General features: G+C 47.8%; 5 protein-coding genes across 5 annotated transcripts; 4 read left to right on the top strand and 1 right to left on the bottom strand.

The window, feature by feature from the left end:
• Window positions 1-1234: 1234 nt before the first annotated feature.
• On the top strand, window positions 1235-2328 carry yop1 (putative membrane biogenesis protein (Yop1); the record flags this gene model as incomplete). Its single annotated transcript, XM_032060021.1, has 6 exons — window positions 1235-1288; window positions 1541-1747; window positions 1815-1823; window positions 1949-2012; window positions 2087-2144; window positions 2211-2328. 6 exons carry the CDS (start codon window positions 1235-1237, stop codon window positions 2326-2328), a joined length of 510 nt encoding a protein of 169 aa, XP_031913265.1.
• Window positions 2329-2597: 269 nt separating this feature from the next.
• Window positions 2598-3936, bottom strand: BDV38DRAFT_91180 (autophagy-related protein 101). Its single transcript, XM_032064125.1, has 4 exons — window positions 3660-3936; window positions 3229-3567; window positions 2937-3144; window positions 2598-2675 (listed from the first exon to the last, which is right to left on the bottom strand). The coding sequence occupies exons 1-3, from the start codon at window positions 3736-3738 to the stop codon at window positions 2957-2959; spliced, it is 606 nt and encodes a 201-aa protein (XP_031913266.1). The 5' UTR covers window positions 3739-3936; the 3' UTR covers window positions 2598-2675; window positions 2937-2956.
• Window positions 3937-4552: 616 nt separating this feature from the next.
• BDV38DRAFT_247478 (peroxisomal biogenesis factor 3) lies at window positions 4553-6592 on the top strand. Its single transcript, XM_032054665.1, has 4 exons — window positions 4553-4864; window positions 4952-5304; window positions 5365-5761; window positions 5819-6592. The coding sequence occupies exons 1-4, from the start codon at window positions 4707-4709 to the stop codon at window positions 6504-6506; spliced, it is 1596 nt and encodes a 531-aa protein (XP_031913267.1). The 5' UTR covers window positions 4553-4706; the 3' UTR covers window positions 6507-6592.
• A 1201-nt stretch (window positions 6593-7793) lies between these two features.
• On the top strand, window positions 7794-9825 carry BDV38DRAFT_283315 (putative MFS transporter; the record flags this gene model as incomplete). The annotated part of the gene is made up of 9 exons (XM_032060022.1): window positions 7794-8029; window positions 8098-8258; window positions 8321-8413; window positions 8471-8500; window positions 8562-8918; window positions 8976-9029; window positions 9101-9148; window positions 9206-9523; window positions 9584-9825. 9 exons carry the CDS (start codon window positions 7794-7796, stop codon window positions 9823-9825), a joined length of 1539 nt encoding a protein of 512 aa, XP_031913268.1.
• A 1227-nt stretch (window positions 9826-11052) lies between these two features.
• On the top strand, window positions 11053-13114 carry BDV38DRAFT_91286 (DNA-directed RNA polymerase I subunit RPA49). Its single transcript, XM_032064126.1, has 3 exons — window positions 11053-11408; window positions 11477-11817; window positions 11871-13114. Exons 1-3 carry the CDS (start codon window positions 11261-11263, stop codon window positions 12867-12869), a joined length of 1488 nt encoding a protein of 495 aa, XP_031913269.1. The 5' UTR covers window positions 11053-11260; the 3' UTR covers window positions 12870-13114.
• The last annotated feature ends 660 nt before the right edge of the window (window positions 13115-13774 follow it).

A 13774-nucleotide genomic window follows, 5' to 3' on the forward strand; every position in this document is an offset into this window, starting at 1 on the left:
TATTTACTTGGTGCAGCTTGCATCATTGCAGCGACTATTGATGCTGCCCTTGAGCAAGCAGCTAACTCAAAATGCATGGGAACAGTTTAGCGGGTTTTACTTCCCGATGAGCATGTTCAACTGCTCTGTTATAACAGTCACAGACGACGGCCTGGGGCTGAAAGTCACGCAATCACTCAATGGCTCACACAATGTGTCAGAATCGATCATGGCAGCCTACGATCCGACAAAGTTGACAGATGTGAGTATTCATTTCTATCCTACGGGGTTGTGGGCTTCGAAGCGAATTTCATCCCGTGCCGTTATTCCGAGTTCTCACACAGGAACCACTGCAAGGAAGTGGACGGTGAACTGCCCGTACCATATCTCCGCAGAAAGTCGAGAGAATACATGACTTGGATGGCCGTAGACAGCATTTACAGGGGTGGGCTTTCTCTTTTTGAAGTCAGTGATACAGATACAGTGGCTGTCGTATCTCTGAGGGGCGGGTTGTCTCTTCCTAGGCTTTGAGTTTACGCTCGATGAATGTAGGAGATTTGAGTTCTTTGGGATATGCTCGGTCATGTAGAAACACTTCCATCCAAAACAAAGATCGTGTATAGGCTCAATCCATAAATCAGCGCAAATGAAGGAAATTATCACCCAAGGCATAGCAGTAATTTATAGTTATATGGAGTGATAACTGGAACATTCTAGCTGTTTACGACGCTTTAGGGCTTCCCGTAAAATCCCTTATCTCGCGCGCTGAAGCAACAGTCTGAGGGTGTCGGTATTAGTCATCGTAAACGTACGGTACGACAGGACAATACAGGTACAGTACCAAGGTGCAACACCAACACCATGGAAAATTGCACACTAATGCTTCTGAGAAACCCCCTAAGATGCAGGTGCAAAGGTGCAGTCTCCGGCAGTAGCATAAGCCTTACATGTGTGCAACCGCTAAAGTCGACGAGTAAAGATGAAACCCTAGTGGCTTAGCCTGGTCACGTCATTCGTATATCGGAAGAACGCCTCCAGTCTTCTCGACGTCATGACCAATCACGTGACACACCGCACCGTCGTCATGGCGGTCATTGCGCTCCGTAACCGCCAGATCGTCCTTTCGGAGTTCTCACTTCCTCAGCTTTGATAACGACCCGTCTTTTCTCTTCTTCAACTTCTCCGTCAGCCTCCATCCAACCCCGAGAGTTAGCCTCAGTCGACAAATCAGTTCAACTCTTTAGAATAAGCAAGAATGGCTACCTTCCAGGATCGTGCTCAGCACGCTATCGCTCAGCTTGACAAGGAGGTGAGTTCTTGTTTGTGCGTGTTGATATTCGTAGGAGAAATACGTTGGCATTGATTGCTTGTGTCGAGGGGGATAACTATGATTCTGTGTTAATAGTTTGACTTTGGACTTCTTCAACTAAGTTCATCTGGTGGAACTGGCGGCAATTGACCGCCGCTTGTCTTTTTGTTTTCCTATTTTATTTTTTCTTTGTATTCGGATCTCGCGAGGGAGGCTAATCAAAACATTTCTTGTGTGTGTGTGTTTCCGCAGCTCTCCAAGTACCCTGTCCTCAACAACCTTGAGCGTCAGACCTCCGTCCCCAAGGTCTACGTGATCCTGGGCCTGGTCGGTGTTTACACCTTCCTGGTTTTCTTCAACATCGCCGGTGAATTCCTTGTTAACCTGGCCGGTTTCATCATCCCTGGCTACTACTCTCTCAACGCATTGTTCACCGCTGGCAAGGCCGATGACACACAGGTACGTTTTACTTCTCATCTGACCCTAGGCGCTGATTGAATAAGCTGACTCTTCGTGATTCTTGTAGTGGTTGACGGTATGTTCTTGTGATCTTGTTTTCTCCCTCTGATCTATACCGCTTTGCACCTGGGCCGTGTTCCGAGCACGTGACGGGTTTCCTCGTATGAATCGGCATGACTGATTGACATGTGAATCGGATAGTACTGGGTTGTTTACGCCTTCTTCGCCGTCGTTGAGAGTGCTGTCTATGCTCCTTACTGGTTCCGTAAGTAGTGCCTTTCTGTTCTTCAGTTACGGTGGCTTTGTTGGGAACAATGTACTGATCTTCAATTTAACTAGCCTTTTACTACATCTTCAAGTTCGGCCTCGTTCTCTGGATGGCTCTCCCCCAGACCAAGTAAGCTTGCATTTTCTTTTCCTTCTATGAACTCGACCATGAACCTGGGCTGATCCGATTTTCTAGCGGTGCCCAAGTCGTCTTCCACTCTTTCATTCAGCCCGTTTTTGGCCGCTTCTTCGCTGGCGGAAACACCTCGGCCAACCTCCGCGCCCAGGCCGATGCTGCTACCAAGGCCCAGTAAACAGACCGTATAAGGTGATACGGCATTCGCGGCGTGTTCTGTGTTGCCATGAGCCAGGTCGGTCTTGGTGTTTTGGTACTTGAAAATAAAGAAACCAGTGAGGATTCGCTGGCACGGATAAAAGTGTCAGGTGAGAAGGCACTTCGACCTGAGTCAGACGGTTTTGGGTCATTCTAGCTGTCTTGGTATTTTGTCATGATTAGTAGAATTGCTTGATTTGTTTTGCGTGTTGGGTGAGACGCGGGGAACCACGCCCTCTTTCCACGAACGCGGGTATAGTTGTATTTGATGCGATGATGCCACTTTGTTAATCTGAAGCACCATTTGATTTGTTTCAATTCCGGGTCCTTCCCCGCAAGATGTGTTAGCATCCGCGCTTGTTGAATCTCAAACAGTACAGGGATGAGCCAGTGGAACGTAATAATACACGGGAAAACAGGTTGCAGAAAACCCCCAGCGTCGGAGCATGAAATTAACATCGAACCGTTACTCCACAACTCCGGATATACAGATAAGGATGCAAGCTGCGCGTATCTTTGGAGAAAGAGAAGGGAAAAGAGAAAAAAAAAAAAAAAAGAAAAAGGCACTGCGACCCAGCGAAACCTTACGGATGTAATGATTTCTTAAATCAGTATAGTCCAAAACGATTCTGCCAGCCATCTGACCGGGGGTTTAGGACAATCCTGTAAGGGAATGGGTTGGAATCACTTGTCGTGATGGGCGGAATATGATCCTTTTCTCGGTTGACTACGGCGAGAATCTTCAGGGCTGCCTTTTGAAGCATATTCTCCATCGCCTTGCGCACTTTGGCGCGTTCTGCATAAGCAGTCAGCACTGACATGCATTCGTACAAACTGCAGAACGCATGTATGGGGCGATTTTTCGGTGGCAAATGCATACCTGATTCTGTCCGTGGAGTGGCGATTGTCACATCCAGATTCCACACCTCCCAACATACTTCTTCCTCGCCTTTTCCAGCAAGTCCGCCAAACCAGATTCCGGAGCGCCTGCGCTTCTTCTCGTAGAACTCTACTGCGATCCGACCGCGCACACCGCTGGCCCCTTCATGAGCACTAGCGGCTGACGAGGAGTGCTGACGCACTAGGGCGCTGATACGCGACTCAATCAGAGTCTCAAGGTCTTCATCGTTAATAGCGGGGAGAGTAAAGTCTAGGACATCAAAGGTAGTCGGTCGGATAGAGGGAAAGTAACGGTGAAAAAAGATTAGGTTGAGAACACCTATAGGAGAGGGGGTGTCAGTTACATATACCAGAAGTGTTATTAACGAACAAGACGTTAGATCTAAAAAATGTTTGAAAAAAATAATGTACCTTTTAAGACTTCCCGGACGGTGGTGGTGTCTGCAAAGATCTCCAGGAAGTACTCCGGAGGGGTTTTGCGGGGCTCCATAACGTAACGCGTTCGTGTTGGGGATGCGAGAGATGGATCTGAAACGAACGGTGGGGATCCCGTTCTCCTTTTACTGCTCTATGGATTTGATGATAGCGAGTTTTCGATGACGACCCAGCTACCGCAGCGAGCTGGGCCGTAAAGACGGTGCGATGTCACCGTTCCTCACGGGGGGTTCGGGCAGTCGAGGAGTGGCGGAGAAGATGACAATGTCGAATGCTGAGGGTGTAAAGGTGTAAGAGTGCTGTCTAGATTTGTACGAGTTGTATGAGATACTTGACCGTGATGTTCACGGAGGATGCATGATTCTCTAGGGATATTTCTGGTAGGTCAACCAGCAGAGGAGAGTGACATGGGTATGTAGACGAGAAGAGTTGAAGAGGATGAACCAGTGGATCAGGAGTGAGACGGTGACCATTCCGGCGGAGGAGGTTGCCCCTCGCCGATAGTGACGGAAAGATAACGGTGCCTTAACTCTTTTGGAGTACGGAGTACCTGAGCGTTACTCAATTTGACCCTACCTACAATGAACTTGTTTAGAATGAAAAAAAAGTAGAATTATACGATAAACGTAGATGAATCACTTCAGAATTTATAGATGATATACATATATTTGTTGATTTATATATATTAAATTATATTGACACTTTATGTAAAAGAAAAAAACAAAGCTCTTCATCCAATTTAATACATCCCCGGCAATCATAGCACCACCCCATGATTTCACGTTGCTATCGAAACTTTAGCCGAGGCCGCGCCAGACGGTTGGCCATGCTTTTATCATTCCCCGACCGTCTCTCTCGGCTGTTGTCATTGATGATCAGTCCTCCTTCGCCTCCTCTCCCCTTTTATATTCTCTGGCATTAGCTTGCCTCTGCTTTGCTATTCCTTTTGTCATACCCTATGATGAGCTGAATCGATTTTATATTCTTGAGAGAGATTATCCGCGTACCTCCGACCGCTCCACCATGATCGGTGCTACTAGGCGCTGGTTCCGACGCAATCGCAAGGGTCTCGCGATCGGGGCTGGCGTGATCGGAGCCGGTTACCTTGCAGGACAATATGTGCTCTCCAAAATATCAGAAGCACGGGAACGTATGAGCAGTGATCGGATCGCTCGGGAGAAGTGAGTAGCCTCCCTGTGCTTGTCGAGTGTGTTCGTGTACTCGGAGACGGTAATTGACGTATCATTCTCGAATGTTGCAACCCTCAGTTTACGGCGACGTTTCGAACAAAACCAAACCGATTGCACCTATACCGTTCTCGCTCTCTTACCGACTGCTGCAGAAGATATCCTGGACGCTCTTCCTGTCGAGGAATTGACGAAAGAACTACAACGAAAGCGAGCAGAGAGGTTAGCTCGGCTCGGCGCTGGGGAAGGGACCGGATCAGATCTAAGCTCTGTATCCCCCAGCTTACCGGAGGATGACCGTCGGAGTCTATCCAGTTTCCAGAGTGATGGATTCGTCCGCACAAGCCCGCCGGGAGAATCTTCCGTTGAGGGCGATGGCGAGGCGCGACCGAAAAGAAATAAGACACAGCTTTGGAATGAAGTTAAGATCACTTGTAAGACATCATCTCAAACATATTATCTTGCGGAAACTGAACTTCATCGGCTTGTTACAGCTATCACTAGGTCCTTCACTCTAGTCTATACCCTTTCTCTGTTGACAATCTTTACACGAATCCAACTCAACCTCCTCGGCCGTCGGAACTATCTTTCCAGCGTAATCTCTATGGCGACACCCCCTGCCAACGAATCGACGATCAGGCTGGAAGACCATGACGATGATGACCTCACACAGACTTTGGGAAATGATTTTGAGACCAATCGCCGCTATCTTGCCTTCAGTTGGTGGTTGCTTCACCGAGGTTGGAAGCAGCTCATGAACGAGGTACAGACTGCCGTTACAGATGTCTTTGGGCCCCTTAACCCTCGAGAGGATGTCTCGTTGGCCAGGTTGTCCGAGCTATTCCTAGAGGTTCGAAAGAGAGTAGAAGGACATACTGAGGAGGAAAGAAAGCATGTTCCTTCTTACCCCCAAAGCCAACCGAACTTTTTTACTAACCGTTGCTATAGACACAGGAAGTGGCTGTCTTATCTACTCCCCCCTTGCGAAGAGGAGGATAAAGTACTAGAGGAGTCCGGTGTCCTTGGAGTGACGGAGCTCGCCAACGCCCAAACCGCAACTACCTTACGACATCTATTGGACGAGACGGCCGACCTGATCGAGTCACCAACCTTTACACGCGTCCTGATGCTTCTTAACAATGAATGCTTCCAGACATTGATTCATCAGTGCACCGCCGATGCCTTCAAGTCGGCTTCACAAACTCCACGGAGCATTCCCCAGTCATTTACTTCAGTTGCTACGGTTGTCCCGGGAGCTGATAGCTCTGAGCCAAAGGCAAAGTTAGCCAACATTCTAGCGGTTTTAGCCCGCCAAGCACATGTGATTGGCAATGGTACAAACCCGCCAAATATTTACCTAACTGCGATGGACCAAGGTGTGCGAGAGTTAGAGGCCTTCGCAGCTGTAGTGTATAGCTCTAACTTTGATTTCGAGCTGATTGGGTCCGGAACGAAGACGGACTCTCCAGGAGAGGAGACGCCCGGCTCGGACACGGCGTTGGTCGAGAAGGAAGACTACGATGGATATGACCGCAATCAGGTTCTACAGCCGCCGACCGCAGGACCCGGCGCGGATTCGGCATTTGAGAAGGCGTGGGGGAAAGCAATGGAAGAGCAGCCATCGACTGCTACGTAGCCAGGCAGGCGTGCTTCTTCCCGGAAGCGACGGATAGTATCAATCCACCGTGCCTTTTCTCGGACTTGGATAATGCTGGGGGGGGGGGGGAGGGGGTGTAGTTCTTGTATGATATTTACTGTGCATTTTTACGAAAGCATGGCTTTCTATGACGGCGGTGTTCACCGCGGTTACAGCTATTATAGATGTTCCTATCAACTCCCCACATTATGGTAGAATTGGCATGTCAAATATACAAATGGCCTATGGAGTGTATTGTTGGAAAGAAAACGCCCTCAAACTACGGACTTGGTGCGAGCTGAAGCAGACGATATCATCATTAAGGCAAGGCAATTCCTTCCTATGTACGGAGTATACTCCGTACAATTAACAGAATGGCGGAATTACAGCCGCGAGAGTTTAAAAAACTCAACGCAGGGTAACAAATGGTCACAGTAGCATTTAGACTTTTCATCGGTAATAAACAGCTTACTCCGGAGTATCTAATGCCAAACAATGCCGAACACTCACTCCACTGATGTTCTAGTCCCATTGATTACTGATACTACTAGTAGTTAGTTAGTTAGTTAGTGTGGGGAGGTCGTTTATGTAATCGTCTCCAGCGGACCTTTAACTTAGTTAAATTGCGGGGAAAGCAGCTTAGGGCAATACGGAGTAACATTGGGGTTTGGTTACCTTGATCTCCAGTAATGTCGCGGGGTGAAAAAGCATACCATCAAGGAAGAAGGAAGGATGATCTTAGATTACTTTGTATGTACCATGTGGTTGACATGCATATGGCCAGGTCTAGTAATGGGCCCCCGGAGTTAAGCTCCCAAGCTGCAAGAAATCTTATCCAGCCAATCTCAATTGACCATGCTGATTCGGGTTCTCAAGGTAGTAGTAGTTAGGTACTCATGACCGCGGAGTGACTCGTACTCATAATCCTTCCGAGCACAAGAGCAGCGTTATGCATAGACCGGCCTTGACTAGTCTTGATTATCGGCAATGATCAGGACCGAATGATTTGGACTTTCCCTCCGGTGTCTTTTTGTTTCTCCCCTCTTCTGTGCTGCTTATATTTCAATCTTTCCTCCTAGTGGTGAATACATTGAAGTCATCCCTTCGTTCCCTTTTTTCAGCCCGCTCTATCCCCCGACAGTAAGCGATAACAATCTACTCTTTCCTGCGGTAAACAATCAGGGGAGAGAAAAAAAAAAAAAAAAAAAAAAAAAAAAAAAAAAAAAAAAAAAAAAAAAAAAAAAAAAAAAAAGGCGGTTAATCACGAGTACTCGAAACACATACATCATGGGATTCGACGGTAAGGTGAGCAACGCACCTTACCATGAGCATGATACTGGCTGGCAAATCGCGCGACCAGAGCAACTCACTCCACAAGATGACAAAAACGAAGGCCATGTCGATGCGCAACCGACCGATCTCCCCCAGCTGAGGCATACCACGGAGCGCAAGCTTATGGCTAAAATTGACTGGCACATCATGCCCTGTCTGTGTATTATGTATCTGCTCGCATTCTTGGATCGGTATGCCCCGGATTGGCTTCCCCATGAACACAACTGAATAGCTATCTTATGTTGCTCTTTGCGAACAGCGTGAACATCAGTAACGCAGCAGTCCTCGGCCTACAAGAAGACTTGAATATAGTTGACGGGACGAAATATAATACTGCACTGACCATATTCTTCGTTCCATATGTCATTTTCGAAATTCCATCCAATATCTTGCTTAAGAAGTTGAGACCCCATGTATGGTGTAGGTATTCCTGATATACCGCGGATAGGAGGGATGAACTGAAAGGCTGGTGGATACTCTAGTGACAGGATGTATGTTTTTATTCGGTCTGGTTACGATCTGTCAAGGCCTAGTCTCCGGTTGGGGCGGGCTAATGACGACTCGGTGGTTTCTGGGTAATTTGACAACCCTCTGGTCAGCGTAGCACTTGTCAACTGACATTTCATATCTAGGAATGTTTGAGACAGGCATGTTCCCTGGTTGTACGTTCTGCTCTTTCCCTTTTTCCCGCTCGATATAACGATCACTGACAGTCTTATACAGGTTTCTATCTCTTGGGAATGTGGTATAAACGGAGTGAGGCACAGAAGAGGTTCAGTTTCTTCTTTAGTTCGACCACACTTGCGGGCGCCTTTGGTGGCTTGCTGGCTAGTGGGCTTGGAAAGATGGATGGGATTCGTGGCTACCGAGGCTGGCGCTGGGTCTTTATTATTGAAGGCCTGATCACTTGTGTCGTCTCGCTTGCCTGGTTCTTTGTTATTCCTGATTTCCCCGAAGAAGTCAAATGGCTCACCGATGAAGAGCGCGAATTTATCCGGGTAAAACTAGCCAAGGACTCGGGGGGCGCCGGTCATGATGCTAAAATAGGTTGGCGCGACGTATTGGAGGTCTTCAAAGACTGTGAGTGACATGATGAGCATGCCAAAAAATCTTCGCGATGCTCATTATATATTCCAGATAAGATATTCATCGGTGGTATGATGTACTTCGGTCAGGTTGTCACAGCATATGGTAGGACAGACGCACATGCTTCTTAACATGTGCCTTCACTGATGTTGGGCACGGTTGCTAACAACGCGCAGGATATGCCTACTTCGCGCCAACCATCATCAAAAGTTATGGTTACGATGGTACGTCTATCTACTATTTATTCCGCACCTTGCACTCTATTAAGCCTTTTTTTCTAGCAATCAAGACCCAGCTGTATTCGATCCCACCATGGGCTGCCGCTTGGGGATTTTCCATGCTGGTGGCTATTCTCTCTGACAAAACCAGACATCGGTTTGCCTTTACTATGGCGCCCATGTTGATTGCCATGGCTGGTTTTGGAATCTTGCTGAATGTACACGGGCAGGCCCATCGAAATGTTCAATATGGCGCCTTATTCATGGTTACATGCGGTTGTTACAGTGCAATGCCGGTCATCGTTTGCTGGTTCGCGATGAACCTATCAGGCCATCGTAGGCGAAGTGTGGGAACGGCCTGGCAAGTAGGATTTGGAAATAGTGAGTAAAACTCTGGGTGGGGGGCCTTAATCTCATTCACCGTAGCTAACATGGCAGCAGTTGGTGGTATTATCTCGACGTACGCCTTCTTGAAAAAAGATGCACCGGAATACCGGCCAGGATATATAATCAGCGTGTCCTTCCTTAGCTTTTCGGCGGCTTGTTGCATCGGCTACTTTGCGGCCGTCTGGTATGACAACCGGCGCCGCGATCAGGCAATGGCCAATGGCATGGCTATACCCAGTGACGAAGAACAAGAGCTACTGGGTGATATGGCGTTGAACTATCGCTATAGCTATTAGCGTGGTGCTTTGGTCGTTGAACTTAAAGAGATGTTGAGATGCCTCGTAGCGATTTACAGGATCGATGCAAGGCTACCTCAGGCACATAGACGGCGGAACAACTTGGGTGAATGGTGGACATGTGACCTTCTTCTGTTCTCTTCAAAGAGCAATGAAAAATTTTTCATATTTTTACAATCACAGATCACATTTAAAAGTGGATATGCAGTAAGAGAGAAAATGAATTCCATAGATAGATGACATAATGCCTTCTCGGTAAGCCGATGGCCAGCCAATCAACGGTGAGACAGCACTAGCGAACCCTTAGCGTCTCAGGATGCTGAGTCAGCCACAACGCACACAATAAGCTCGGCCGGCCGCTGCTCTCCATCTTTCTTTCAACCATCTCCTCATCCTCGCAGAAGTGTGAGTATACAGCCCGGGCTGGCACCTGGTTGCCTCTTTCATTGCATATCAACTAACGCTTCACAGTCTCGAACACTCTACGAAGATGAGAGCTAAGTGGAGAAAGAAGCGCGTTCGTCGTTTGAAGCGTAAGCGCAGAAAGATGCGTGCTCGCAGGTGAGTTATCACAAAGGCTCAGAAATCAAGCCTCTTGTAAAATTGGACTAACGACGTGCGCAGCAAATAAATGACTCGCCCAATCCATCTCAGTTCCCCATGCTGTGCTCAAGTTGAATGCTGAACATGACAAAAAGTCGACGACGTCACGATGATGATTCCCTGTTATGATCGTTTCGTGGTTTAGCCACTCCAACGGGACCTGGCTGGTCTGCTATTCTCTACATCCTATCGAATCCGGAGTCTGTCATGCAACGAAAATACAAATCCAATCTCTCGGGCTCATTTAACGGTTTCGAATTTGACCAGACAGGGATGCGCACTGCGTATCCTTCGTCTCGGAGGGCGAATGTGTTTGGTGGAGGTTGGAGGGGTCGTGGAAGAAGTTGATGGTCACGTTTCTTATGTACTATTTGTTTTTGTTCCACTGGCCCTTTGGGTTCCGTATGGGATCTGGTCAATTGCTCTTCTTAGGGTTTGTGCTGTAGCCTACAGTTGCGATACAAGTCCTGAGCCATGGAGAGGTCCTCGAGGATTTATCACAAATTAAAAAGTTTGCAATGAAAGCAATGACTGAAAACCACCTGAATTCTTGAAGATGAACGTATCAATGTAGAAAAATTGCGAGTAGTCCTTGCATTGTAAATTGATATGCAAATCGCACTTGATCAGTGGATTTGTGCGTTTGATATGATCCAATGCTTTCTTCTCCGCCTTGAGTGCGGAGACTAATTCTGCCCCTACTTCCCGCCCAGCAATTTTTTTTTTTACTTGAGCTTTTTAATGTATAATTGATTGAATCTTACGAGGCTGTTCTCCACGCAAAGTCGAATTCATTCGGCCCCCCTTCAGATTTTATTCTTAGTACAACGCCATGCCTTCCGGTAAGGTGGAAAAGAAGCGCAAGCGCGCTTCGAACGGCCACGAACGGCCGAGTAAAAAGCCCGCTCTCGAATTCCAAGATCTGCCTCCTCTCGCGGCCAGCGTGGTCAACGATGATAGCGAATTGGCTCCAGTGATCAGTATGCGCTCCTTAACTGCTTGACTACACTCCCAACCAGCGTGTACAGAGAATTGATCGCCGCTATAGTAACCACCCCTGGTGTGAACGTGCCCCAAAACCTTCATTTAAAACCATACCTCAAGGACCGAGCAGATGGCTCTCATTCAGGTCGCTCCACGCGGAACAAGGGCATAGTCTCGTCTGAACTGCTCCTGCAGACTTCGGAACATCCGAAGATGGATTTTGTGGGTCGCGAGGCCGAAGATGACGCCGATTCACAGTTGAAGCATTACATCGCCGTTGTGGATCCCGAAAAGAAAAGCTGGCAATTTGTTGAGGTGCGGAAGGTGACTCTCCGTGGGGCAGTGAGGAGAACAAAGGCTGCTGAAGATGAAGAGGAAGAGGTTGAGAGTGAAGATGAGGAGATGGTAAGTTCTTGTTTCCATAACCGGCGAGGGCGTGGGTTACTGACAGATAACAGAAAACGATGCGCGCTCAACGCACAGAACTCACCAATACATTCGGTACCAAGCAATCTCGCAAAGCAGCACAGTCCATGGCCGAAAATGCCCAACTCTCCAATGCCCCCGCTGGTGCTGCCTCCGCCGCAGAATCTGCTATCCTTTCGTCCATGCCCCTCGACTCCGTCACCGACATTGCTACAAAGACCGCTGCGGTGCAGGCTCAAGTTCAAGCTAACAAACCACTGCCGCAAGCCAATTTGGCGGCATCTCATCCTTCCGATGTGTACCCGATTGATGTGCTTGTTCCGGGAGGTCTGTCTACACTCCAGCAGCTCCCGGGCATGAACGAGTGGCAGGAGACAGTGAATTCGGGAGAAGCCGTCGCCACCACATCACGATATGTGTCTCGCCGGGTGGAGGCAGTCGTCAACTCAACCAATGCCACCCAGCTTCAAGTACTCCGTTTTATCTTCCTCCTCCTCGAGCTTGCCCGCGCCCTTCGCTCAGGCAAGGACTCCAAATCGTCTGGGCCAGGCAGCAAGCGTCTTCCACCTCGCGATGAACTACGCCGCATCCTCTCCTCCTCCACTGGCGCCAAAACCGACTCAGCCGAACTCCTCCCAGATCCCGTCATCGACGCCATCCGCCGCAAATTCGCCCCACAGGGCTCCCATATCACCAAGAACGACATCACCTTCCTGCACACCACCATATGCGCGCTATCCTTGCACATTCCCCCTCAGCCAGCCAAGGACGGCGGCTCCAGCTCTCAAGGTGGAAACGCCCCCAACGAACTGGCAACGGACCCGTCCGATCTGCGCGACGATCTGCGTCTGGACAACACGGTCATCACGCAATATTTCCGCGAATTGGGCTGTCGCGTCGACAAGCCACGCGAAACAGAATTCGCCAAATGGGGTATCAAGGGCGGTAAGGCTGAAGCCAATGCTAGACGTGTGGCTAGATTGAGGGTCCCCGTCGAGTTCCCCAAGGTTAGCCGTGGTGGAAAGAGGTAATTTAATGGCCATTGTCTCTTCCTTTTATATTGAACAAAACACAAAAGAATCTATTTACGTTGAGCTTGTCCATGATGCGATTGGCGTTCGGTTTCAGGCTGTACTATATGTACATACTATTTTGTGGATAAATATCATATTACGAACTATCCAAATGTGCCTCTTCTACCTGCTCTTTAACTGGATTGGTGTTTGCGTATACCAACTGTAGACGATTTCATTGTAGAAAGCCATGGGCACTCTAGCATAACCTAACGTCCCTTAGGTCCGGAAAGTAGGAGGATGAAAAGGGCAAAGAATAAATGAAGTAATAGAATGAGGGATCTATATGAAAAACACCCCTCGGAAGCAAATATATAAATAAATGTTAACCCCACCCTAGTTTAAATAATGTGGTCTAAGCCTAATCAATCAGTAAACAAGTAGGCGGATACAGATATTTGTTTCTCTTACGTTCTTTTCATCTCTTTCTCTCTCGCCCTTGCTCTATATATCTCTGCCTATATTCACACCCTCTTGTCCAACATTCGGCTATCTAAGCTCTATATAGACAGAGGATTCCACATGTGCTATCTGCTTTACCATGATTCTTTCCTATATACTAAGTGATACTGTTGTTATAACTAGCCTAATTTGGTAGCAACCCCATGCTTCCTTTCTCATTGATGAGGAGCGTAACTACTTGATTTGGTGGCGTATCTTGCCCATACGCTAACGATATATATATATATATATATATATATTTGGATATCAAGTGATATACGAATTCTCTGTCCTATATAATATCAGAAGTGAATATACAAACAGATCGAATATCAACATATTCTCCTACTAAGTTTAATGACAACGTCTAGGTAACATGGAGAAGGTTAGAATATGAGGAGGTATCGGTAAGATGAATCTAT

This window comes from Aspergillus pseudotamarii (genome assembly GCF_009193445.1).
Source record: "Aspergillus pseudotamarii strain CBS 117625 unplaced genomic scaffold BDV38scaffold_29, whole genome shotgun sequence".
In the NCBI taxonomy this organism is placed as follows: Eukaryota; Fungi; Ascomycota; class Eurotiomycetes; order Eurotiales; family Aspergillaceae; genus Aspergillus; species Aspergillus pseudotamarii.